Source organism: Neoarius graeffei, chromosome 6, assembly GCF_027579695.1.
Source record: "Neoarius graeffei isolate fNeoGra1 chromosome 6, fNeoGra1.pri, whole genome shotgun sequence".
In the NCBI taxonomy this organism is placed as follows: domain Eukaryota; kingdom Metazoa; phylum Chordata; class Actinopteri; order Siluriformes; family Ariidae; genus Neoarius; species Neoarius graeffei.
The window spans coordinates 101,691,141-101,713,554 of NC_083574.1; the positions used below are offsets into that span (position 1 = coordinate 101,691,141).

Here is a 22,414-nt window from a genome sequence, read left to right on the forward strand (position 1 = left end):
AAATAAAGTTATGACAGGGATATTGTTGCATTTGTAAAAGTCACCAGATAGTTCATGAAGAGGATCTGTACAAATGTCATTCTCCTCTCAGCATTAGCGGAGCTACAGAGCTGCACCTGTAGTCCCCGGTGTCGATCAGGACCCAGCTCCTCCCGGGAAGTCTCGGAGAAAAGATGCCGCCGCTTCGGGTGTCTTGAAAAACTTCTTCTCTCCATCAGGCAGAACGACTCTCAAAATCGCTGGCTGTAGAAGGCTGAATTGGAGCTTCTTTGCATGCAGCTCTTTCTTAACGTTGTTGTTTTCCTTTCTGCGCCTCACCAGGTTTGCTCTCAGATCTGGGAAAAACAGCACCGCGTTCCCATTGAAAGTGATCGGCCCACCTTTTTCTCTGGATATCTTAGTGGCTGTTCGGAGAATATCATCACAGTCCTGGTAGTTGAGCAGACGGATGAGGATGGGTCTGGGCTGTTTATCTGTTGGTTGGCGGGATGTCGGGGATCGATGCGCTCCTTCAATAATCAGTGGCTCGGGAAAGTGCTGTCGTCCCAGCACGGAGGGATCCAATCTGTAAAAAAGAGCACTGGATCTGTTCCCTCTCCGCCCTCTTGTAGGTTAACAATGCAGACATTATTGCGTGGGCTTTGATTCTCCAGTTGGTCTGCTTTGTCCATGAGAAACTCCTTCTCCTTTATCAGGCTGAGGACACGGGAATCCAGTTCAGTTAGCTTGTCTTCGGCTGGGCTAATTAATTCCTCCGTAACACATGAGCACATCCCGTCTATCACTGTTTTCAACCCCGAGATAGAATGGTTAATTTCGGCTGTTTTGGCGTCGAGCTTCTGGGAGAGTGCTTCATTTCCGCGTTTTCTCTCTTGTAATATCGCGAGGCTTCCTTCCACTTCACGCTGCTCTTTCACGGCCATGTTGCACTCGGCGCTCGGTTCATGTGCGGCTTTCCGAGAGGAAAAGTGATCAATAATCGAGCTTTGAGTCTTGTTTCGAGGTCTCAAGTCCATATTACATCAACCAGGTGAAGTTAGAGGTAGAGCGGGTGTAATTTATAAGTTAAAACCGAGTTTTCTGTGGGAGCTCCGGAACAGACATCTTCCAAGCTCAGCTGCATCACGTGAGCCCCCCCCCCAGCTTCAGGCATTAGTTCTTTAATACATTTCTCATAAGATTCTGTTACCAAAACTTGGGTAAAAATAACATTTTTTAAATTTGTCCCAGCAATTTATTATTTTGAACAAGGCGGGGAACGTGGAGCCCCACCCAAGGGTTACGGTAAGGAATAAGGTTAGGGGTGGGGCTACATGTATAGCCACGCCCCAGGGGTTAGGAGTGGAGCTACACATGCCCCACCTCGTTCTTCGGGCTGCAGCCAGGACCTTCTCCCTGAGCATGCTGAAAATGAAACTTTATCCCAAAACCTCAAACCTGATCATCCAAAGTGTGGGATTTCTTTAAACAGAGACCGAATAAAATAGAGCTCTGCATGGTTTGTAAAACTAAAATGGCCTTCTACAGGAGCACAAACACTATACACGAATATCTCAAAAGTAAACGTCCTGTGGCTCTCTGACTTCAAAACCAAAAGACAGCAGCGCAAGTTTTTATTTAATTATTGATTATTATGCAAATAAGGAGTTAAATTCAGCCTTGTTCTGGAAAGCAGCGTCGCCATCCAAGTCATGAACATCTGCTCTATCCTCACTGTAAGCAGGTAATTTCCATTAACATTACACTGTCAGTCAGTATAAACAAACCTTTTACAGATAAATAATACAAGTTCATTTCTGATTACAATCAGCACGAGCCGTTGAAATAAATCCAACTCGGCACTATTTACGGTAATTAATAGCATGATATCGTAAACAACATCTTTCCTAATGAGGCCTACACTGCATAAATCTAAAGTGTTGTGATGAATAATATCATGAGGTAAAAGTTAGTCTGAAATGGCTCCTTCATTCATAGATTTCATGTGAAAATGTCACTGATTTTTGTGTCTCAGGAAGTGTTAAAGTATTTTTATGAGAATATTTGAATAAAAGTTTGAAAGATTAAAAGGTAGAAGTTATGGTTATTATTTATTGATACGCTCACCAAAGGATTAATTGACTAATAAAAAAATAATCAATAGATTAATTTAAAAAAAATCATTAGTACAATCAACTAATTAAAAAAATTAATTTAAAAAATTGTTCATTGTAGCCTTAGTGTAAAGACAGAAGAATATTCCATATATTTAAAAAAATTATAAGTATATTTTAGTAACAAAATTAATTTATTAAAAAACAAACAAAAAGTCTGTATGTGTGTGAATGAGAACGACAGCAGAGTCCGACTTTCTAACATTCTTCCCATAATGTGTGTTTCAGTGTGTGTTGGATTAGAGAGTGAGGGTTATCGGTGCTTTCATTACAAATGAAGTTGTCCATGTGATATTTATTAAACAAACCCGTTCACTGTGTTCAGCTCTGAAAGTTCCTTTGCAGAAGAAAGGAACAGAAACCAGAACAAACTTCCTTTTCAGTAAATGGACTGAATGAAATCTGAGCGTCAGTCACCAGGATGTTTGTAGCCCGTATTGGTGAGGGAGTTTTTTTGTTCTTTTCTAGTCCATGTTGTTTTGTGGTTTGGAGGTGGGAACGCTTGTGTAGCCTTTATTTTGTAGATTCTGTGAACTACTGGTGTGACTTTTCTCTGTGCAGTCTTTTGTTGTGTTCCCCCTCCTGCCCTGGTCTGGCTCGCTGGAGACATTGTCCACACTGCTTCCTCACTGTGGGACGAGTTCCATTTTTCCCTCTCTTTGGTCATGCTGCAGTGTCGACGACTCACTTTCTAAAGTCGGCTGCTGATCAGAATTTCTAATACCAGGGATGTAATGTGTAATAGCAAACCCAAGAGCTTTCATTTTCTCCCATGTGGTCTAATATCTGTAAGATGAAAACAGAAAAAAAATACATGTTTCAACATTGTGATCCATATACATTATCTTACTCAGGAACTATATCTGGGTGGTGTAGTGGTTAGCGCTGTCGCCTCACAGCAAGAAGGTCCAGGTTTGAGCCCCGTGGCCGACGAGGGCCTTTCTGTGTGGAGTTTGCATGTTCTCCCCGTGTCCGTGTGGGTTTCCTCCGGGTGCTCCGGTTTCCCCCACAGTCCAAAGACATGCAGGTTAGGTTAACTGGTGACTCTAAATTGAGCGTAGGTGTGAATGTGAGTGTGAATGGTTGTCTGTGTCTATGTGTCAGCCCTGTGATGACCTGGCGACTTGTCCAGGGTGTACCCCGCCTTTCGCCCGTAGTCAGCTGGGATAGGCTCCAGCTTGCCTGTGACCCTGTAGAACAGGATAAAGTGGCTAGAGATAATGAGATGAGATGAGAGGAACTATATCTGTTTTCCCTTGTAATTATGACTTTATTAAAATATTTAAAATAAATCACATTTGGTTAAATCACATTTGCACTTCAGTAAATACAGTATAAAAAATGTGAATGAACAGTTGATCATTGTGTGTGTGAGAGTGAGTGAGTTTAGAGCATGTTGGACTCGTGTAAGCTGTTATTCCTGCTGAAATGAAAGTAAAACTGCAGTGGTATTTCTGTGTAGAACAGTAACAGCTCAGTTCAAAGTGTACTTAGTGTACTCGAATCAAATTACAGCCACAACTAAATTAGCATGCAGTGATTGTTAGCATTATGTTTGAATTCTGATCTTGAGTTCTGATGGGATATTCTATGCGCTTCTGTCAGGGGCGGTGCTGGGGGGGGGGGGGGGGGTTAGGACGATTCTAAGGGCCTGGCACTGACAGGGGGGCCTGTGAGGGATATTAATATTATTTTAATAGTATTGCCTTGTGTAAGTTTTTGAAATAAAATATTTCATTTCATCTGTTAAAATATGCAAATTATACATGGTTATGATTTGCTATATCCTTGAATTATTTATGATATTGTCATTTCACCCCTCCTCCCTTTTTACTAATGGTACAGTCTGATTCTGGGCGGGGACAGTGAAATGTGTAGCTCCGTGTGTGCACAGCGCTATTAGCACAGCGCCGCTATTAGCGCAGCTCAGATCAGCTGCCGGTTTTTCTCCGTGCGCAACAGAGCAACATTCTAGAAGTTGCTAAGCAGGAGCAGGTGTGATGGTGGTGAGATAAATTATGAAGTCCGGATTTCAAAAACGGAAGGAGAAGCAGCAGAAAGGGAGAAAAAGGGTCGACAATTGGTGACTCAGTTTTTCCCAAAGAAAGGTAGTCTATTATTCACTGACACTCGATGCCATTACAGCATGCTAGCTAATGATAGACTAGCAGATTTCATTTTAACCTAGGGTGACCAGATGTCCCGGTTTTACCGGGACAGTCCCGATTTGGGGTTGTGTGTCCCAAGTCCCGACAAAAGTCTGTCGGGACACGGATATGTCCCGGTTTTCGCCACTCGCGACGTTTGCGACTGAGCAGCGTGGGAATCATTAGTGGAGAAATGTCTGCATTTACTATTTTGATGAATTGACAGGAATCGCAAACTTTCCTGGTTACTGCCCCCTGGCCCTGTGGCATGGGTGTTTATTTAGCCACATTATTCCAGACAACAGAACGTGTTGCCATGCAACAATAAAATAAACATTAACTGCCGCAAATGTTCTTTGTCTAGCAGCTAGCAGCAGTAATGTCGCAGCAATTATGCCGAAAAGAAAATGTACCTTTTCCAAAGATTTACAGGGCACCTACCCCTTCCTCCGATGCAGAACAATGCGCACGAAGCCTACTGCACACGCTGTAAGTGTTTTGTTCTTGTACTGAGTTGGGTAGCCTATGTTGCAAATGCTGTGCGCTCCTGTGGGGGCTTTCCTCGGGCTGTCGCCCCTCTCCTCTTTTATTGCTGTTTTGTTTGAGTGTATATTTACGGAAGCCGTGAGAGGCCCTTCATATAATCTTTTTTTATTCACCTTGTTATCCCGAGATAACGACATAATGAATTCAGGATCTCGAGAAAACAACAACTAATTCGAGATCTCGAGAAAACAAAACCGTTATTCCGAGATCTCGAGAAAACAAAATTATTTCATGATCTCAGCTGGATCACTGTATCTCCGTCGGTAGAGACGAAGCCGGGCCAGTCTTCTGCGGAGGTGCCGCGGACTAATTTTGAAATTATCCCTTATTAAAAGACTTAATGCAATCTCTCCCTGTGTCAACCCCTGATCAAAATATTGCCTTATTAGGTGATCGATTATTCCAGACATTCTAATGACCAAAGTTGCATCTATACAGAATGAGAAATAGCCCCAAAGTCAGCATATCACAAGTCTCTTGGCGCACCTGAATGAACCATTTCTCAGCTGTTTACTCGAGATCATGAAATAATTGTTTTGTTTTCTCGAGATCTCGGAATAACGTTTTTTTCTCGAGATCTCGAATTAGTTGTGTTGTTTTCTCGAGATCCTGAATTAATTATGTCGTTATCTCGGGATAACAAGGTGAATAAAAAAAAAGGATTATATGAAGGGCCTCTCGCGGCTTCCGTAGTATATATTCTCAAATCACTTGTCTCTTTTTTTTCTTTCTGTTTAACATACCATTCTGACAGTTTGGCCATATTGCTGTGTTGAACAGCTTGTTGCACCTTCCATTAAAGTGTTCACTTTTGTACACATCTTGCTTTATTCATTCAGTTGTGGGGAATGGTTTTTTTCTGCTCCTCCTACTCAAGCGAGTAGGATGCTTCTTTGCTTTGCGCCTGCTTTCTTGATCTTTATTTTTATACTTTACTTTCTCATTTAATTTCCACTATTTTTTCATTTTATTTTTCATCTTTATAAGCTTTTAATTTAATTTTAATTTAATTTCCACTATTTTTTCATCTTTATAAGAAGTTAGTTTTTAAAACAAAATGCCAGGGGGCAAAAAATCCTGCAGAAAATGCATGGAACTAGAAGAGAGGATTTCTATTCTGGAATCAAAGATTGATGCTATGCCAAAGACGGACGAATTAAAAGCGATATCTCAGGAAAGGAGTACAGAAACAGTGGCTGAGAATGCAGAGATTACACTCCGACAGACCGAAGGCATTGCAGATCGAGTGGATGAAATCATCAATCAAGCTGGGCAAAATGTGAGTACAGAAAATTGGCAAATGATGGGTGGCAAGCCCAAAAATAAAAACAGAAGAGTAATTACTTCAACACCAGCTCGTTCTACAAATTACAATAGGATCTACAATCCTATGGAAAATCCACAGCCCATAAGGCTTCAGAACAAATTTGAATGCCTCAGGGATGTGGAAGAGGATTTTTCAAGCGGACAAACGCATCGTAAAAAGAGATCGCACCAAGATCGAAGAGCTGTGGGAAGAGGCAAAAAGCAGCTCGTAACACCACCTGATCCCACAACCCTTGTTGTTGGTGATTCCACTGTAAGACAATTAAAAGGTCATGGGATGATTATTTGCTGCCTTCCAAATGCATCCATCTCTGACACCAAAGACAGCATTTTGAAACTCATGTCCGAGCATAAAACTATTAAACGTATTGTTGTGCATGTGGGAGCAAATCATGTTTTCAGAGAACAGCTGTTTGTCCAAGATGATTTCAGAAAACTTTTTTCTGAGCTCTATAAGACTGGAATACAATCTTTTATTAGCGGCCCACTTCCAGCGAGAGGAAGTTTTGCATTTTCTCGACTCTTCAGTCTTAACACCTGGCTTGGAAAAAACTTGTTTTTCATTTGGTATGAACTTCATAGACAATTTTAACCTTTTCTGGAATCGCAGAGAATTCTACAAGCCAAATAGCACTGAACTCAGCTGGATTGGAGCCAAAGTCTTAGTAGACCATTACAGACTTGCAATCTTTTCTCAGCCAGCATTGAGGAAAACAGTTGATAAGATGTCGCAGACTGACATAGTTACAAAAAACAATACCTCTGCAAAGCCTAAACAATCATCTTTGCAAGTCGTCATCAAGGACACACAGACATCTGACCTGCCAGACTGCCAAGATTCAAAGACAGACTGCCAAAAATCAGAGACAAAACTGCTTTACAAAGAACTCACCAATTTCTCGCTCTTCTGACTTCATTTCGCCATCTCCATCTTCCCCCAGGATGGATTTCCCAAATAGCATGAAAAAATTGCTCCCAATGGCTACACTCTTTTTTTCCAGCCCAAATCTGTCGCGACAAGCAGTGTACCCAGTTCATCAAAATTGTGTTCGCCCAGGACTTTCAGCTGGCTACAAATCTTTTTCACCATCCAAAAGGTACATGTCATCTCCAATCCTTTCACCCTCAAACCAAATGGAACATTTAGAAAGTCTTGTTTGATGTACTCTGGGTCCCTGCAAATGGGTGTAGTTTTGAAAACCAGCAGGGACCCAATGTGCCTATGCCATTCTCTATTCCTGTGTTGATAAGAAATAGAAAACATAGAGCACATTTAACCCTGGGGGTAAACCAATCTAATCTCCTTCCTGTTTTAAAACAACATCAGAGTGCACAAGCAGATATTACTTCTAGACTTTCTGTAAAGCTAGCTCTTCTGAACGTTAGATCACTTTTAAACAAGTCATTTTTAATTAATGATCTTATTTGCAAACACAATCTTGATTTTTTGCTTCTAACTGAAACTTGGCTGGATCAAGCAAATAGTGCTACCACCCTTATTGAAGCAGCTCCCCCAAATTTTAATTTTTTGAATGTTACCCGACAAGGGAAAGGTGGAGGGATCGCAAATATATTCAAAGTCTCTTTTCAATGTAAACAATCCTCACTTGGTGATTTTACGTCCTTTGAACACTTATGTGCACTTGTTACATGCTCTCCTAACATTATTATTAACTATTTATAGGCCTCCGAGACATTCAGCCAAAGTCTTTCTTGAAGAGTTTGGTGAACTGTTGTCAGTCATTTGCTTAGAGTTTGATTGTCTTATTATATCTGAGGATTTTAATTTGCATGTAGATAATACTGATAACACTTATGTCAGAGAACTACTTGCACTTATTGACAACTTCAACCTAGTACAACATGTACAGGGGCCGACCCACTCTCGTGGTCATACCCTTGACCTCGTCATCACAAAGGGTCTTACTGTTTCTACTACTGTTGTTGATCTTGCCTTATCCGATCATTTCTGTGTTTTCTCTGATGTTTCTACGTCTCCTCACATTCAGAACAGCTCAATGACTATGGGTAGGAGAGTCATAAACGACAACACATGTGCTCTCTTTGAGCAAGCTCTCTCTCAGAACTCAACCAAAATGTCAGACTCTGTAGATGATTTACTGGAAATTTTTAATTTAAATATGACCCAAATTATGGATGATATTGCTCCATTCAAAATAAAAAAAAGAGTCAATGATAAGCAGAAAGCACCATGGAAGCAATACCCGGCTGTTAAACTGCTAAAGAGAGAATGTAGAAAGACTGAAAGAAAATGGCACAAATCTAAACTTCACATCCATTATCAAATCCATTAAGAGATGCTTTGTAATTATAATTATGAAATTCATAAAGCAAGACAGTCTTTCTTCTCCAACATCATCAGCAGGAATATGAACAATGCCCGTGTGCTATTTTCAGCAGTAGAGAAGCTAACTAATCCCCCACCACAATTAGCACCTGAACTTCTCTCAGTTAATAAATGCAATGAGTTTGCATCCTTCTTCAAAGGTAAAATTGATAAAATACGGCAGAATATTGCTCATAATATATCTCAGTTGCAAAAAATTGAAAAACTGCAATCACCAATGACACAGATAGATAACTTCAACACAATGTCAGAATTTTGTTTAATTGATTATGAGACTCTTGAAAAAACTGTACAAAATCTCAGTTCCTCAACATCTGAATTGGACATTCTGCCCACCAACTTTTTTAAGTCTGTTCTTCATCTTATAATTACAGATGTGCTTCAAATTATAAATACATCCCTAGAGACTGGCGTTGTTCCTGTGTCCCTGAAAAAAGCCGTTGTAAAGCCCCTACTTAAAAAAAATAATCTGGATCCTTCAGTATTAAATAACTACAGGCCAATATCAAATCTACCATTCATCGGGAAAATCCTTGAAAAAATTGTCTTCAATCAATTAACTGCCTTCTTGATATCAAACAGCCGTTTTGATAATTTTCAGTCAGGATTTCGTGCCAATCATAGCACTGAAACAGCGCTGATTAAAGTTATAAATGACATATGTCTTAATACTGATGCAGGCAAAACATCGGTCCTGGTATTACTGGACCTCAGTGCAGCTTTTGATACTGTTGATCACAACATACTGCTATATCGACTTGAACACTGGGTTGGATTGACTGGTAAAGTTATCAATTGGTTAAATTCATACTTAAAAGATAGAAGCTTCTTTGTTACCATGGGAAATTGTTCCTCAACGTCAATGTTCTTGACCTGTGGTGTCCCCCAGGGGTCGATTCTTGGACCATTACTTTTCAACCTTTATATGCTCCCACTTGGGCAAATTATCAATAACAATTCAATTCTGTATCACTGCTATGCAGATGATACCCAAATTTATCTTGCTTTATCACCTAATGATTATGCCCCCCTTGAATGTCTCTACCAGTGTATCGACCAAATCAACAGCTGGATGTCACAAAATTTTCTTCAGCTGAACACAGATAAAACAGAAGTAATTCTATTTGGAAAAAAAGATGAAAGACTCAGGATTACCACTATTCTTGACACAAAAGGGATTAAAACTAAAGAAATGGTTAAAAATCTTGGTGTTTTCATTGACAGCGAGTTAAACTTTGACAGTCACATGAAAGCAATCACTAAAACGGCATTTTATCACCTAAAAAACATTTCCAAACTAAGAGGACTTGTGTCAAAAAATGATCTGGAAAAACTGATACATGCCTTCATCTCTAGTAGGGTTGATTACTGCAATGGCCTTTTCACAGGCCTGCCAAAAAAGACCATCAAACGACTTCAGCTGGTTCAAAATGCAGCGGCTAGGGTTCTCACACGAACAAAAAGAACAGAGCACATTACTCCAATTCTAAGGTCCCTTCACTGGCTTCCAGTAAGCTACAGAATTGACTTTAAAGCATTGCTGCTAGTATACAAATCTCTAAATGGTACAGGGCCCAATTACCTCTCTGATATGTTGCAGCGGCCAAACCCAATCAGATCTACCAGATCGAAACAGAAAAATTTACTATTAAAACCTGTTGTTAAAACAAAGTATGGTGAAGCAGCTTTTAGCTACTATGCAGTGCAGCTATGGAACCAACTCCCAGAGGACATCAAAAATGCTCCTGCTGTTGGCAGCTTCAAATCTAGGTTAAAGACCAAGCTGTTCTCAGATGCTTTCTGTTAAATAATTAATATTGTCTTTTTTACATGTTTTATAATCTTTACTTTTACAGTCTCTGCATATTTCAAATTTACTTTAACTTTATTCTATTTTTTCTGCTGGTTTCTTTTTTTTCTTTTTCTCCCCCTATTTGAACTTCTACTTCATTTTATTATTTTATTTTTACTATTGTTTAATTCTTATTATATTTCTTTTAATTAATTGTTTAATTCTTATATATTAGAATAAAAATAAAATTATTTTATGTAATTTTATTTTCTATTGTTTACTGTTTTGCTTTTACCTCTGTAAAGCACATTGAACTGCAACTGTGTATGAAATGTGCTATATAAATAAACTTGCCTTGCCTTTTCAATCAGCAGTGCAGTGTCATTTTATTTAAATACTTCACGTTTATTGCCATGGAAGATCAGATGACTAATGTAGAAGGTCTGCACAGACAGTGGGGTGCACAGAGACACGAGGTGGTGCTCAAGCACCTGCCCCTCTGCCTGCTGTCCAAAAAAGTGCCCTTTTGAAATTTTTTTTTTTACAGTTTACTGAGGCCAATGTCGACATGATCTTTTAGAAAAGCCGCGGCATTAAAAGAGTGTGTGAAAATAATGTCCCGATGTGTGCCCCCTCCGCACACACACCGGACCTCTGTCTCTCTTGCTCTGTCATGTGAACAAGCGTGCAGTGCATTCAATGTGAGGTTGCAGCAGCATAGCGTCCTGGAAGCCACGGCCTTGTCGTAGCGCAGACAACACATCGGGCAGTCAGTCAGCTCTTCCCCTGCCCCACCAGCCAGGTAACACATGAATCGAGTGAAAATGTATTGTTTGCCCTCTAAGCCCAAGCTGTAATTTTGTCGTGAAGTAGCCCGTCGCATACAGAAACAACTGCACATAAGTATTATATTATTTGCTAGACCATTTTCAGATTTAGGAAAACAAAAATTTCTTTTTCTATTTTGTTCAACTAGAGATTCCTGGCAAAGTCAAAAAGCCTTGATGTAATAAATTAAGTGGTTGTTTTACACCTTTAAAAACTAAAACGGGTCAGTGGCGACCCGAACACAAGAGGAGGGTTAAATCTCAGACTTTTATAATAAGGTGTTCCACATGTGCAAAAAAGTGCCCTTTTTCCCCCCCAGAGCACTTGCCCCCCCAAAATGTCTGTGCACGCCACTGTGCACAGAACTAGCTAAACTTGTGCAGTAAACTAGCCTACTGGGCTAATACGTGAGGTAAAATATTAGGCTAGCCTACAGTACATGATACTGGTGCTAATAACTGGTTTCAAAACTAATGAGGTGCCCTCAACATACACAGATTCAGCCTCAGGAATAGGACCCCAGCCCTCAACCCAAATCCTAGGAGGAGGTGAGCAGTACAATCCATGAATAAAGGATTTAGGGTTAAAAACTATTTTAATTGCTAGGCTACAGTAAGCAGCATTAGACTATTAAGACTTACATTAAAATGAAAAGACATTTCTTTCTTTTATGAGCAACTATTATTAGGTAACTTAGTATGGAGTTCATTCAATCAAAATGTTCATGTGTTGAGAGAACTTGCATGCATTACTGTCTCAGTAGTATCTCAGTGGATTTATAACAGATTCTGTATTCTGCACATTATGGATAGTTCAGGCCATGAAAGTTGAGAACACTGTGTGAAAAAAAAAAAATCACCTTTTTTCATAGGTATCTTTATTGTATAATTAAGTCTAGGTGTTTTGCCATTGTTCATGTGTGGATTTGTTGATATTGTTAAGTATTTAACTTGAATATTTTACACATTAGCTGTGGTCATAGATATCATTGCTATTGTTCATGTGTGGATTTATTGATACTGTTGCTAAGTATTTAACTTGAATATTTGAACATTTGCTGTGTTTTCTAATAAATGTGTGATGCCTAAAAGAAACCAAAAACACTTAGTGGATTTCTTGCAGTGCACTCTGTAACTGTATCAAAAAACTAGTGTAGTTATTCGTCAAGGCATACATTTGATCACATACAATAAGTCAATAAATGGAGAAAACAAAGGAATACATTTTGTAATCCTGATTATTGATGATGTTTGCTGGAGGGCTCTGGAGTCTCCATAATGTCATACAGAATGTTATAAGTCCATACTGATACAGTGATGCATGCAGTTTCTCTCAACACAAACATTTGGATTGAAGGAACTCCATAGGCTACTGAGTGGCCTAATAATAGTTGCTCATAAAATAAAATATATATATATCTTCCATATATATCATGGAATTTTAATTTTAAGGCAACAGTCTATTCAGTCTAATTCTGACAGTTCTGCATTTAAAATGTTCATATACCAAATAACTATCACCTAAACTTGCTAGGTAGCTGATCACATGCATAGTAAAGTAGAAGTGCCAGCCAAAAATAGACTTCAAATTCAGTTGCTTGCGCTTGAAAATTTTACCGGGGGGCCCTAAATTGTAATCTTTCATAGGGTCCAAGATTTCTAGCGGCGCCCCTGGCTTCTGTCAATACGATTATCATCGGTACATTCTGTTGATTTGTCCCATTACATTACTCGAACAGACATGACATTCTTGCTCGTACATTATATTTTAGAGGAAATATACATTCAGTCCTGTGTGTGTTAAGTTCACTTACTTTAGCCGGCCTCCTGAACTTTTCAGCAACTCCTTGAGCTGTGTGAGTGAATATTTTAGTTCATTCCCTCTCAGATCCAGCTCTTTCAGATGTGAGGAGTTTGAGTTCAGAGCTGCAGTCAGAGCAGCACCGCCTCTCTCTGTTATTCTGCACTGATATAACCTGCAGACAGGGAGATAATGACGTACGTGTGAACATGAAGAGATTCATGAACTCATCGTGAATGTAACACAAACACAGATGTTAATACAGAGATGAAGATCTTGTCAGTTTTGTTCGTGTGCATCTGGAAAGCTCTGATTCACAGAAAACTATTAAAGATTGTGATCTCAGTTCAGTGTTTCATCACTGAGTTACTCACCGCAGTGTCTCCAGTTTACACTCGTGTTTCTTCAGTAGATCACAGAGCTTCTCCACTCCTGAGTCTCCCAGTTTACACACACTCAGATCCAGCTCTCTGATGTGTGATGGATTTGTACAGAGAGCTGAAGCCAAAGCAGTGCAGGATTTCTCACTGACGCTGTTCCACAGTCTGCAGAAAGGAAAGGGCATTTAGTCCATCAGGACAGAAAAAAAGAAAAGAGACCTGAGATGAATTTTTTTTTTTAATTCTGATTTCTTTTTATCCAAGTGTTACCTCATGTACACTAAGGGAGTATTGTGGTTACATTGCCCCCCAGAAAACACACACACACACACACACACACACACACACACACACACTAATTGTGCTGCCTTTTGTGAACTTATTTGGACCTTATGCCTGTTACATGACAATAAGACCCTCTTCAAAAGTTTTATTGACACATTTTAATGGCAACCTCCACCTTCCTCCCCTCGAACGACCACATCCACTTCCGCTCCTTTCACAATACGAGTTTCACCTTTGTCATTCAGTGTAAGGAAACATATGTGAACATATAAAGCTTTAGCAAATTAAATACAACAAAAATCATAAACATGCAAAACGAGGGTTATGTATATAACCGCGGTTCTATGAGTTTCGGATGACCGCCAGAGGCGGTGCTTTCAGCACATGGATATCCATCACACGAACGTGCAGGTCGAGTAATAGTAACAACAAAGTCACGTGTGACCTGGGTGACGTCACCCCATGACCCCGGCATAAAGGACCGGTAAACCCAGGAAGTGACCTCTTGGCAAATCTTCTCGTGTACACTCCGAGTGACTGCCAAGCTCTGGCGGTCATCCGAAACTCATAGAACCGCGGTTATATACATAACCCTCGTTCTATTTCGTTTCTCCTGACCGCCAGAGGCGGTGCTTTCAGCACATGGATGACTAATACCAACCAGGTCATGAGGAGTGCCTACCCGTACTCAGTGCTGCTGCGACGGGCCTGGAATGACAGCCATCGCCACAGGATTATGTGGGACGACATTAAGACGGTAAAACCTGGTGAAGGTGCAGCTGGAAGCCCAGGAGGCTGTGCTGCGTATGTCTGAAAGGGGCACGCCCTTCAGTGATGCCCATGAGGCCACCACGCCCCGTGCAGAGTGCGCCCTGACAGCCGGAGGAATCGGGGAGCCACTGTGCCTGTAGGCATGTAATATGGCCTCGACTATCCACTTGGATAGCCTCTGCTTAGAGAGCGCCAGACCCTTCCTCGGCCCTGTGTGGCACAGAAACAGGGCGTCGCTCCTACGGAAGCCCTCTGTACGGGACACGTACACCCTGAGGGCGCGAACTGAGCACAAAAGTTCCGACCTCTCACCATGGCCCGCCTCGAACGCCGCAAGGCTAAGGGGCTGGTTGACGAAGGTAGCAGAGAGGGTCTTCGGGAGGAAAGAGGGGTTTAGGCCACAGGGTGACCCCACTGTCGCCGGAGTGCCACTGCAGGCACTCCCCACTGACTGACAACGCGTGTAGTTCCCCGACGCGCCTCGTTGATGTAATGGCCAGAAGAAAGGCAGTCTTCAGGGAGAGCCATGAAATGTCTGCCGTGAGCAGGGGCTCAAAACGGTGCGTTGCAGAGAGCCTGCAGCACCAAGTGAAGGTCCCATGTGGGTACCCGGCTCCGTCGGGGGGGTCTCAACCGGAGAGCACCCTTCAAGAAATGTGCCACCAAGGCGTGGGACCCCACGGTCCTTCCCCCAACTCTGGCATGCTGAGCAGAGATGGCAGCTGCATAGACCTTGATGGTGGCAGGGGTAAGACCCTTATCAAAGCAGAGACTGGCAGAACAGTCGAATGGTCGGCAGGGGGCAGCATGTAGGCTCCTCCCCCCCGAGTTAAGCACCAGTTGGAGAAAAGCCTCCATCTGTTGGCATAGAGGGCATTGGTGGGGGGTGCCCGAGAGCTTGCAATGGTGTTGACCACTGCCGGCTCACAAGGACCTCGCAGGGGGTCTGGCCCTTCAGCGGCCATACCCAGAGCTGCAGACGGGCTGGATCCGGGTGCCAGATCTGCCCTCCCAGCTGTGATAGCAGGTCCGTCCTCACTGGCAGGCACCAGGGGTCGCCGTTCAGAAGTTGCAGCAACTTGGGAACCACACTCGGCCCGGCCACCGGGGGGGCGACAAGCAGCAGCCCGTGGTGGTCCGTCGCAACCCTGTGTAGGGTTGGCACGATCAGCAGCAGAGGGGGGGGAGGCATACAGCAGTTGCCTCGGCCAAGCATGCGCCAGCGCATCCTGGCCCAGGGGACTGGGGCCGTGGAGGCTGAACCACAGAGGGCAGTGTGTCGACTCCTGGCAGGCAAAGAGGTCCACCTCTGCCCTGCCAAAACGTTCCCAGATGGCGAGAACCACCGCTGGGTTGAGTCTCCATTCCCCGGGATCGGGGTCCTGGCGGGACAGCAGATCCGCTGCCCTGTTGGCAGTGCCTGGCAAGTACATGGCACGCAGGCTCAAAAGATGTCGATGGGCCCACCGCAGAAGTTGGCCAGCCACTTCCAAGCACTGGAGGGACTTTGTGCCTCCCTGGTGGTTGATGTAGTACACTACCGTAGCGTTGTCCGTCTGCACCAGAACGTGTCTGCCGGTCAGGCCTGGGAGGAAGTGCTGTAGGCCGAGGAACACAGCCCGTAGCTCCAGCACGTTGATGTGCTGCTGTCGCTGCCCTGGACTCCAGTAGCCTCTGACGGTCCGGCATTGCCAGACTGCACCCCAGCTTCCCAGGGGAGCATCCGTGGTGATGACCTCCCTCCGGGAGGGGATAGCCGCCGGCGGAACACCCCGCGAAAGGTAAGCCCTCCTCCATGGACGGAGGAGCCTGAAAAAAAAGTATCCATCGTCTTCACGAGCCTGTGCCCGTGCAGCACCGGGTGGAGGTGGAGACCGTTGAACCACCTCTGAAGCGGCGTAAGTCCAGGAGTCCCAGCGGGACCAGAGAGGAGGCTGCCGTAAGCATGCCCAGCAGGCGCTGAAAGGTCTTCAGGGCGAGTGACCTACCCCGTCCGAAGCGGCCAAGCAGTAGGCGGATGTTGTGGATCCTGGTCTGGGAGGGAGTTACCATCAACGACCTCGAATCCAGGTGCATGCCCAAGAAAGTCGTCTCCTGGCTGGGCACCAGCGAGCTCTTCTTGTAATTCACCCTGAGCCCCAGCTCTACGACATGCGAAAGCACAGTCGTGATGTTGGTGCGGGCCTGAGCTGCTGACCGTGAACAGTCGAGCCAGTCGTCCAGGTAAGGCAGGACACGCAAACCCCTTGCCTGAAGTGGTGCCGATGCCGCACACCCGGTGAACACACGGGGTGCCAGCGATATCCCAAAGGGCAGAACATTGAACTCGAAAGCCTGGCCCTCGAAGGCAAACCGCAGGAACTGCCTGTGATGTGGCACAATGGGAGCATGGAAGTAGGCGTCTTTCAGGTCGAAGGTGACAAACCAGTCGCCCGCCTGGATGTGGTGTAAGACATCCACTGTACGCAGCATGCGGAATCTCATGGTCCTCAAGTGGGAATTGAGGGACCTCAGGTCGAGGATCGGGCGGGTACCGCCGTCCTTCGGAACCAGAAAATACCTGGAGTAGAACCCACCTTGCTGTCTCTGCCTGTTGACGGGAGAGACTGCTCCTTTCTCCAGGAGGGTGGCGATTTCCTGCCGGAGGACGAGGGACTTCCCCGGATGGCTCACGGTGGTGTGTTTGACCCCATGAAACGTGGTGGATGGCGGCAGAACTGGATGCGGTAACCCTCGGTGAGGGTCACCAGCACCCAGGGGTCAACGCTCTCCAGCTTTGTAGCTGTTCGCTGGAAAAGCGGCCGACCGCCGGCGCGCTGATGTCAGCGCCGTCCAGAGCGCCCCCGTCGGTCACCATGGGGCGACGAGGAGCGGACTGGGTGTAGGGGGCGGCACCGCGGGTCCGGGAGGTGGTGGGGCGGCGAAAGTCATCAACTCGTCTGGTCTCCTGGCGGGTGCGTGGCCGAGACAGAGTCAGTGTGGGCCCCCTGAAGGACTGGGCAGCATTGCCATGGAGGTGGGCCTGGCGGGGGCCAGCGAACTGCTGTTACGCCTAGATGACCTGGGCACTCCGATCCAGGGCTTGCTGAGTGGCTTCGCCAAACAGCTCCCCGGGGACAACAGGGAGAGAGTGCAGCACACGCCGGTCGGGCTCGGCCAGAGGGGACTGTGCCCGCCATATCTGCTGGTGGCCGAGGGTGAGATACGACATCAGCCGGCCCAGTTCCCGCGACGAGTAGGCAAAGGCCTGGAGCCGCGTCACACAGCTCCCGTGATGCCGCGCTCGTCCCCTCCAGCGTCTGGGGGTCCATGACACCTGGCTGGCAGAAGGGAACTTAAATAGGGCGAGAACGCCCCAAGTAAGTAGCCCAAAACAAACTATCAGGCGGAAATAAAAAATAAACGACCGGGCGAACACACCCGTGGTCAGGAATATTAACAAGGATGGCGCCGTGCGCTACAGAACTGATAAACAGCGTCGAGAAACACCGCTTTAATTTAAATGAATGAAAACCGCTTACCTGAGCGACAACAAGCCGGCCTCCAGCAGCGAGGACACGCCTCGGAGGGCTAGTCAGCTAACTCCACCGAGCGAGAGCGCTCAGCTTAACGGAGTAACAAACAATACGAATACAACACACAAGACAGCCGGCCCGTGAGCAGGCCGGAGACAAGGCTACACAAAACAAGCGGTTGATAATATTAACAAGGATAGGCACTGTGCGCCACAGAACTGATAAACAGCGGTGAGAAACACCGCTTTAATTTAAATGAATGAAAGCCGCTTCTCAATGTTGGGCATCTGCTGGAGGCCGTAGGTAGGGGTGTCCTGCATTGCCGCCAGGGCCCTGCAGTCACTAGGGAGGTGGGAAGGCATCTAGGGTCCGCCCAACACCTCTGTAACTCCTCGATGTATGAGGCCGAGGGCGGAACAGACAACGAGGAAGGCTATGCGGGACCTCTGAAGAAAGCGCTCTGATGCTGGGCCACCGGGGCGTGTCCAACCCCAGACGGGCCAATGCAGCCCTCAGCGTTGGCTGGATGGGTGAGCATCCGCCTTCCGACGCTGCCACGGTGCCATGGCTGGTGGCCTGGGAACCGGCCGGAGAGGTGGAGTCGTGACCATCGGACCCACCGCAGTCAAAGCTCTCCGAAGCCCAGATCGACAGTTCATCCAGGCCGCGTGCATCAACGGCCGGTGACAGAAGCGGTGGTGATGGTGAACAGTCGGGCTGCCAGGCAGAAGGGGTGGCTGCGGGAACACTGCCCCATGTGGCGGAGGCTGAAGATTCGCCAGCAGGGCCTTCATCTCCTCCAGCTCGGTGGACATCACCTCCACCTTCTGAGCCAAATCGCCCGAGCGCTTCTTTTTCGCCTTAGAAGCGAAGACGTGTGGGGGAGCCCACGGCGCTTGCTGGGCCCCGCTGCTGCAGCCGACACCGTGTCCTGTCCCCCCGAGGCCCGGGGGATGTCAGACGGAGGATCCAGCCGAGCCAGCCTGGCGGTCCGCGCAGCCACGCTCAGGCACATGCAGTCTGCGCAGGCCATGTCCGTCAGCCCCTGCCGCAGGTGATCAATACCCAGGCATGAGGGGCACTCGCGGTGGCCGTCCTCCGGTTCGAGGGGGACCCGGCGGTTGGCGCAGCGAGAGAATAGGTCCATGACGCCTGGCTGGCAGAAGGGAACTTAAAAAAATAGGGCGAGAACACCCCCAGTAAGTAGCCCAAAATAAACAATCAAGCGGTAATGAAAAACGACCGGGCGAACACACCCGTGATCGGGAATATTAACAAGGATAGGCGCCGTGCGCCACAGCACTGATAAGCAGCGGCGAGAAACACCGTTTTAATTTAGATGAATGAAAACCGCTTACCTGGGCGACAATAAGCCAGCCTCCAGCGGCGAGGACACCGCCCCGGAGGGCTAGTCAGCTAACTCCACCGAGCGAGAACGCTCAGCTTAACGGAGTAACAATACGAATACAACACACAAGACCGCCGGCCTGTGAGCAGGCCGGAGACAAGGTTACACAAAATAAGGCGGTTAATAATATTAACAAAGATAGGCGCAGTGCGCCACAGAACTGATAAACAGCGGCGAGAAACACCGCTTTAAATTAAATGAATGAAAACCGCTTACCTGAATGAAGACAAGTCGGCCTCCAGCGGTGAGGACGCCGCCCCGGAGGACTAATCAGCTAACTCCACCGAGCGAGAGCGCTCAGCTTAACGGAGTAACAAACAATACAACACACAAGACCGCCGGCCTGTGAGCAGGCCGGAGACAAGGCTACACAAAATAAGGCGGTTAATAATATTAACAAGGATAGGCGCTGTGCGCCACAGAACTGATAAACAGCGGCGAGAAACCCCGCTTTAATTTAAATGAATGAAAACCGCTTACCTCAATGAAGACAAGCCGGCCTCCAGCGGTGAGGACACCGCCCCGGAGGACTAATCAGCTAACTCCACCGAGCGAGAGCGCTCAGCTTAACGGAGTAATAAATCAATACGACAAGAGAAAAGAGTTGGTGGACTTAGCGCAGTTTCTTGGAGGGTGCATAAGCACAGCCCCAACCCTACGGGTAACGAAACTACCACAGCGCTTTGTCCAAATTCCAACTCGCAACCTGCAAACGCGAGAAGATGTAAGAGGTCACTTCCTGGGTTTACCAGTCCTTTATGCCGGGGTCACGGGGTGACGTCACCCAGGTCACACGTGACTTTGTTGTTACTATTACTCGACCTGCACGTTCGTGTGATGGATATCCATGTGCTGAAAGCACCGCCTCTGGCGGTCAGGAGAAACGAAATAGAACTGTATGTCTTCTATCTGAAAGTTAACAACGCCAATCACTAGACTGATAATTCAGTGTATTTTTGTGAGCTGCTGTGACTTTTCTTATTTGTAAGATAGAAGTGTAAAGGATGGAATGATGAAGTAAATGTAAATAAAATTTAAATATTATTTTGGGTAATATTAGCCTCTTTTAAAACTGTTAAAAATAGCGACAGTTTTTAAACTAAGTTTTCACCGTCTGTTCAGTATTAGTGCTGACAGATGTTTACAGCTGTTTACTAGTGCTGAGCCAGTGTGTGTTACTGTCAGAAAACTTGTGTTGAATTACAGGATGGTTTTCTTTAATGTACCGTCCATTGCAGGGCTCCATGCACACACACTTTTACACACTCATTCACACCTAAAGGGCAGTTTATCTTCACCAGTCCCCCCACAAAAAAAACAAAAACAAAATCACTGCGCAGGCGCCAACATAGCCGCCACGTTTGTAAGAGCTCTGTGTTTGTTCTTTACTTTTTGTTAGGGTTTTACTGGGATTCGAACCTGGTTCGTTGGTGTGATAATCCAGCAAACCCCCACTAGGCCACCAGGGGGATGACTCAAATGCAGAGGCGTGAGGTGGAAGTAGAAAAAGAATCAAAAGGTTTATTTAAACTATATACACTATATACAGGGCAAAACAAAAGAAAAAAAAAACCAAAGAGTATAATCCAAAAGAAAAGCAAAGTGCAAAAATTCAAAAGCTAAGAAGATCAAAAAAAACACAGTACAAAGGAAACTGGAGATAAACATAACAGCACAAAGACTCCGTGACAAGAGGACTGAACTCAGGGGTATAAATAGACAAACTAATTAAGGACACAGGTGAAGATAATTAGGCAATTAACACAAACACAAAACACAGGAACAGTGGCGGCCTCTAGAGGCCAAAATAAACACGACATGAAAAGGAAATAACAGCGGCCTCTAGAGGCCAAAACAGTCCTAGTCCTAACAGGACCCCCCCCTCTAGGAGCGTCTCCTGACGTTCCCAGGGCGATCCGGATGGGCCGAATGGAAGTCCCGACATAGTTCTTTATCAAGGACATCCCGAGCAGGAACCCAGCAGCGCTCCTCAGGACCATAGCCCTCCCAGTCCACCAGATATTGCAACCCGCCGCGGACCCGGCGGGAGTCAAGCAGGCGATTCACAGTGAACACAGTCTGCCCCTGGAAGATGCGGGGGGGTGGGGGGTTCCTAGGGGCAGGGGCATACGTAGACGTCAGTACGGGCCGTAACAGGGAAACATGGAAAGTGGGGTTGATCCTCAGAGTCCGGGGCAACTGGAGCCGGTAGGAGACAGGGTTCACCCTGCGCACCACCTTGAAGGGGCCAATGTAGCGAGGAGCAAGCTTGCGGTTCTCCACCCGCAGTGGAAGGTCCTTAGTGGACAGCCAAACACGCTGCCCAGGGCGGAAAGTGTGTGCAGGTCTTCTATGGTGGTTGGCCTGAGTCTGGTTGGTTCTGGAGGTCTGTATGAGGGTCTTCCTGACCTTGCTCCAGGTCTTGCGACACAGTCTCACATATTGGTTGACCGAGGGCACCCCCGCGTCCTCCTCCTGGTCCGGGAACAGAGGTGGCTGGAACCCGAATTGGCACTGGAATGGCGACAGCTTGGTGGCCGATGACTGCAGGGTGTTGTGGGCGTACTCCGCCCATGGCAGCCAGGTGCTCCACGATGTCGGGTTATCCATAGCCAGGCCTCGCAGGGTGGTTTCCAGGTCCTGGTTGAGCCTCTCCGTCTGACCATTGGACTGTGGGTGAAACCCAGAGGAGAGGCTGGCAGTGGCTCTGATGACCTTGCAGAACCCGTGCCACACTCGGGAGGAGAACTGGGGCCCTCGGTCTGAGACGATGTCCTGTGGAAGACCAAAGACTCGGAAGACATGATTAAACAAAAGTTTCGCAGTTTCAAGAGCAGAGGGGAGTTTGCACAGTGGTATGAAGCGGCAGGCCTTGGAGAATCTGTCAACTAAGACCAAAATGACCGTGTTACCTTGTGACTCAGGGAGACCCGTGATAAAGTCGACTGCCACGTGGGACCAGGGACGCCGGGGAATGGTCAGAGGATGCAGGAGACCCTGAGGACGCTGGGGTGCCCTTGGTCAACCAGTACGTAAGACGGAGTCTTTCTGTTAGGGTTTTGCTGGGATTCGAACCTGGTTCGTTGGTGTGATAA

At 46.0% G+C, this 22,414-nt stretch overlaps 1 protein-coding gene across 1 annotated transcript in view; it reads right to left on the minus strand.

The window, feature by feature from the left end:
- Nucleotides 1-2,312: 2,312 nt before the first annotated feature.
- Nucleotides 2,313-22,414, minus strand: part of LOC132888472 (NACHT, LRR and PYD domains-containing protein 12-like) — a 49,154-nt gene continuing 29,052 nt past the window's right edge. The window contains exons 5-6 of the mRNA XM_060924518.1: nucleotides 12,974-13,135; nucleotides 2,313-2,939 (exon numbers count right to left, since the gene is read on the minus strand). Of these exons, the coding sequence (XP_060780501.1) occupies nucleotides 2,933-2,939; nucleotides 12,974-13,135 (169 nt within the window). The 3' untranslated portion in view covers nucleotides 2,313-2,932. The remainder of the gene's footprint in view (nucleotides 2,940-12,973; nucleotides 13,136-22,414) is intronic.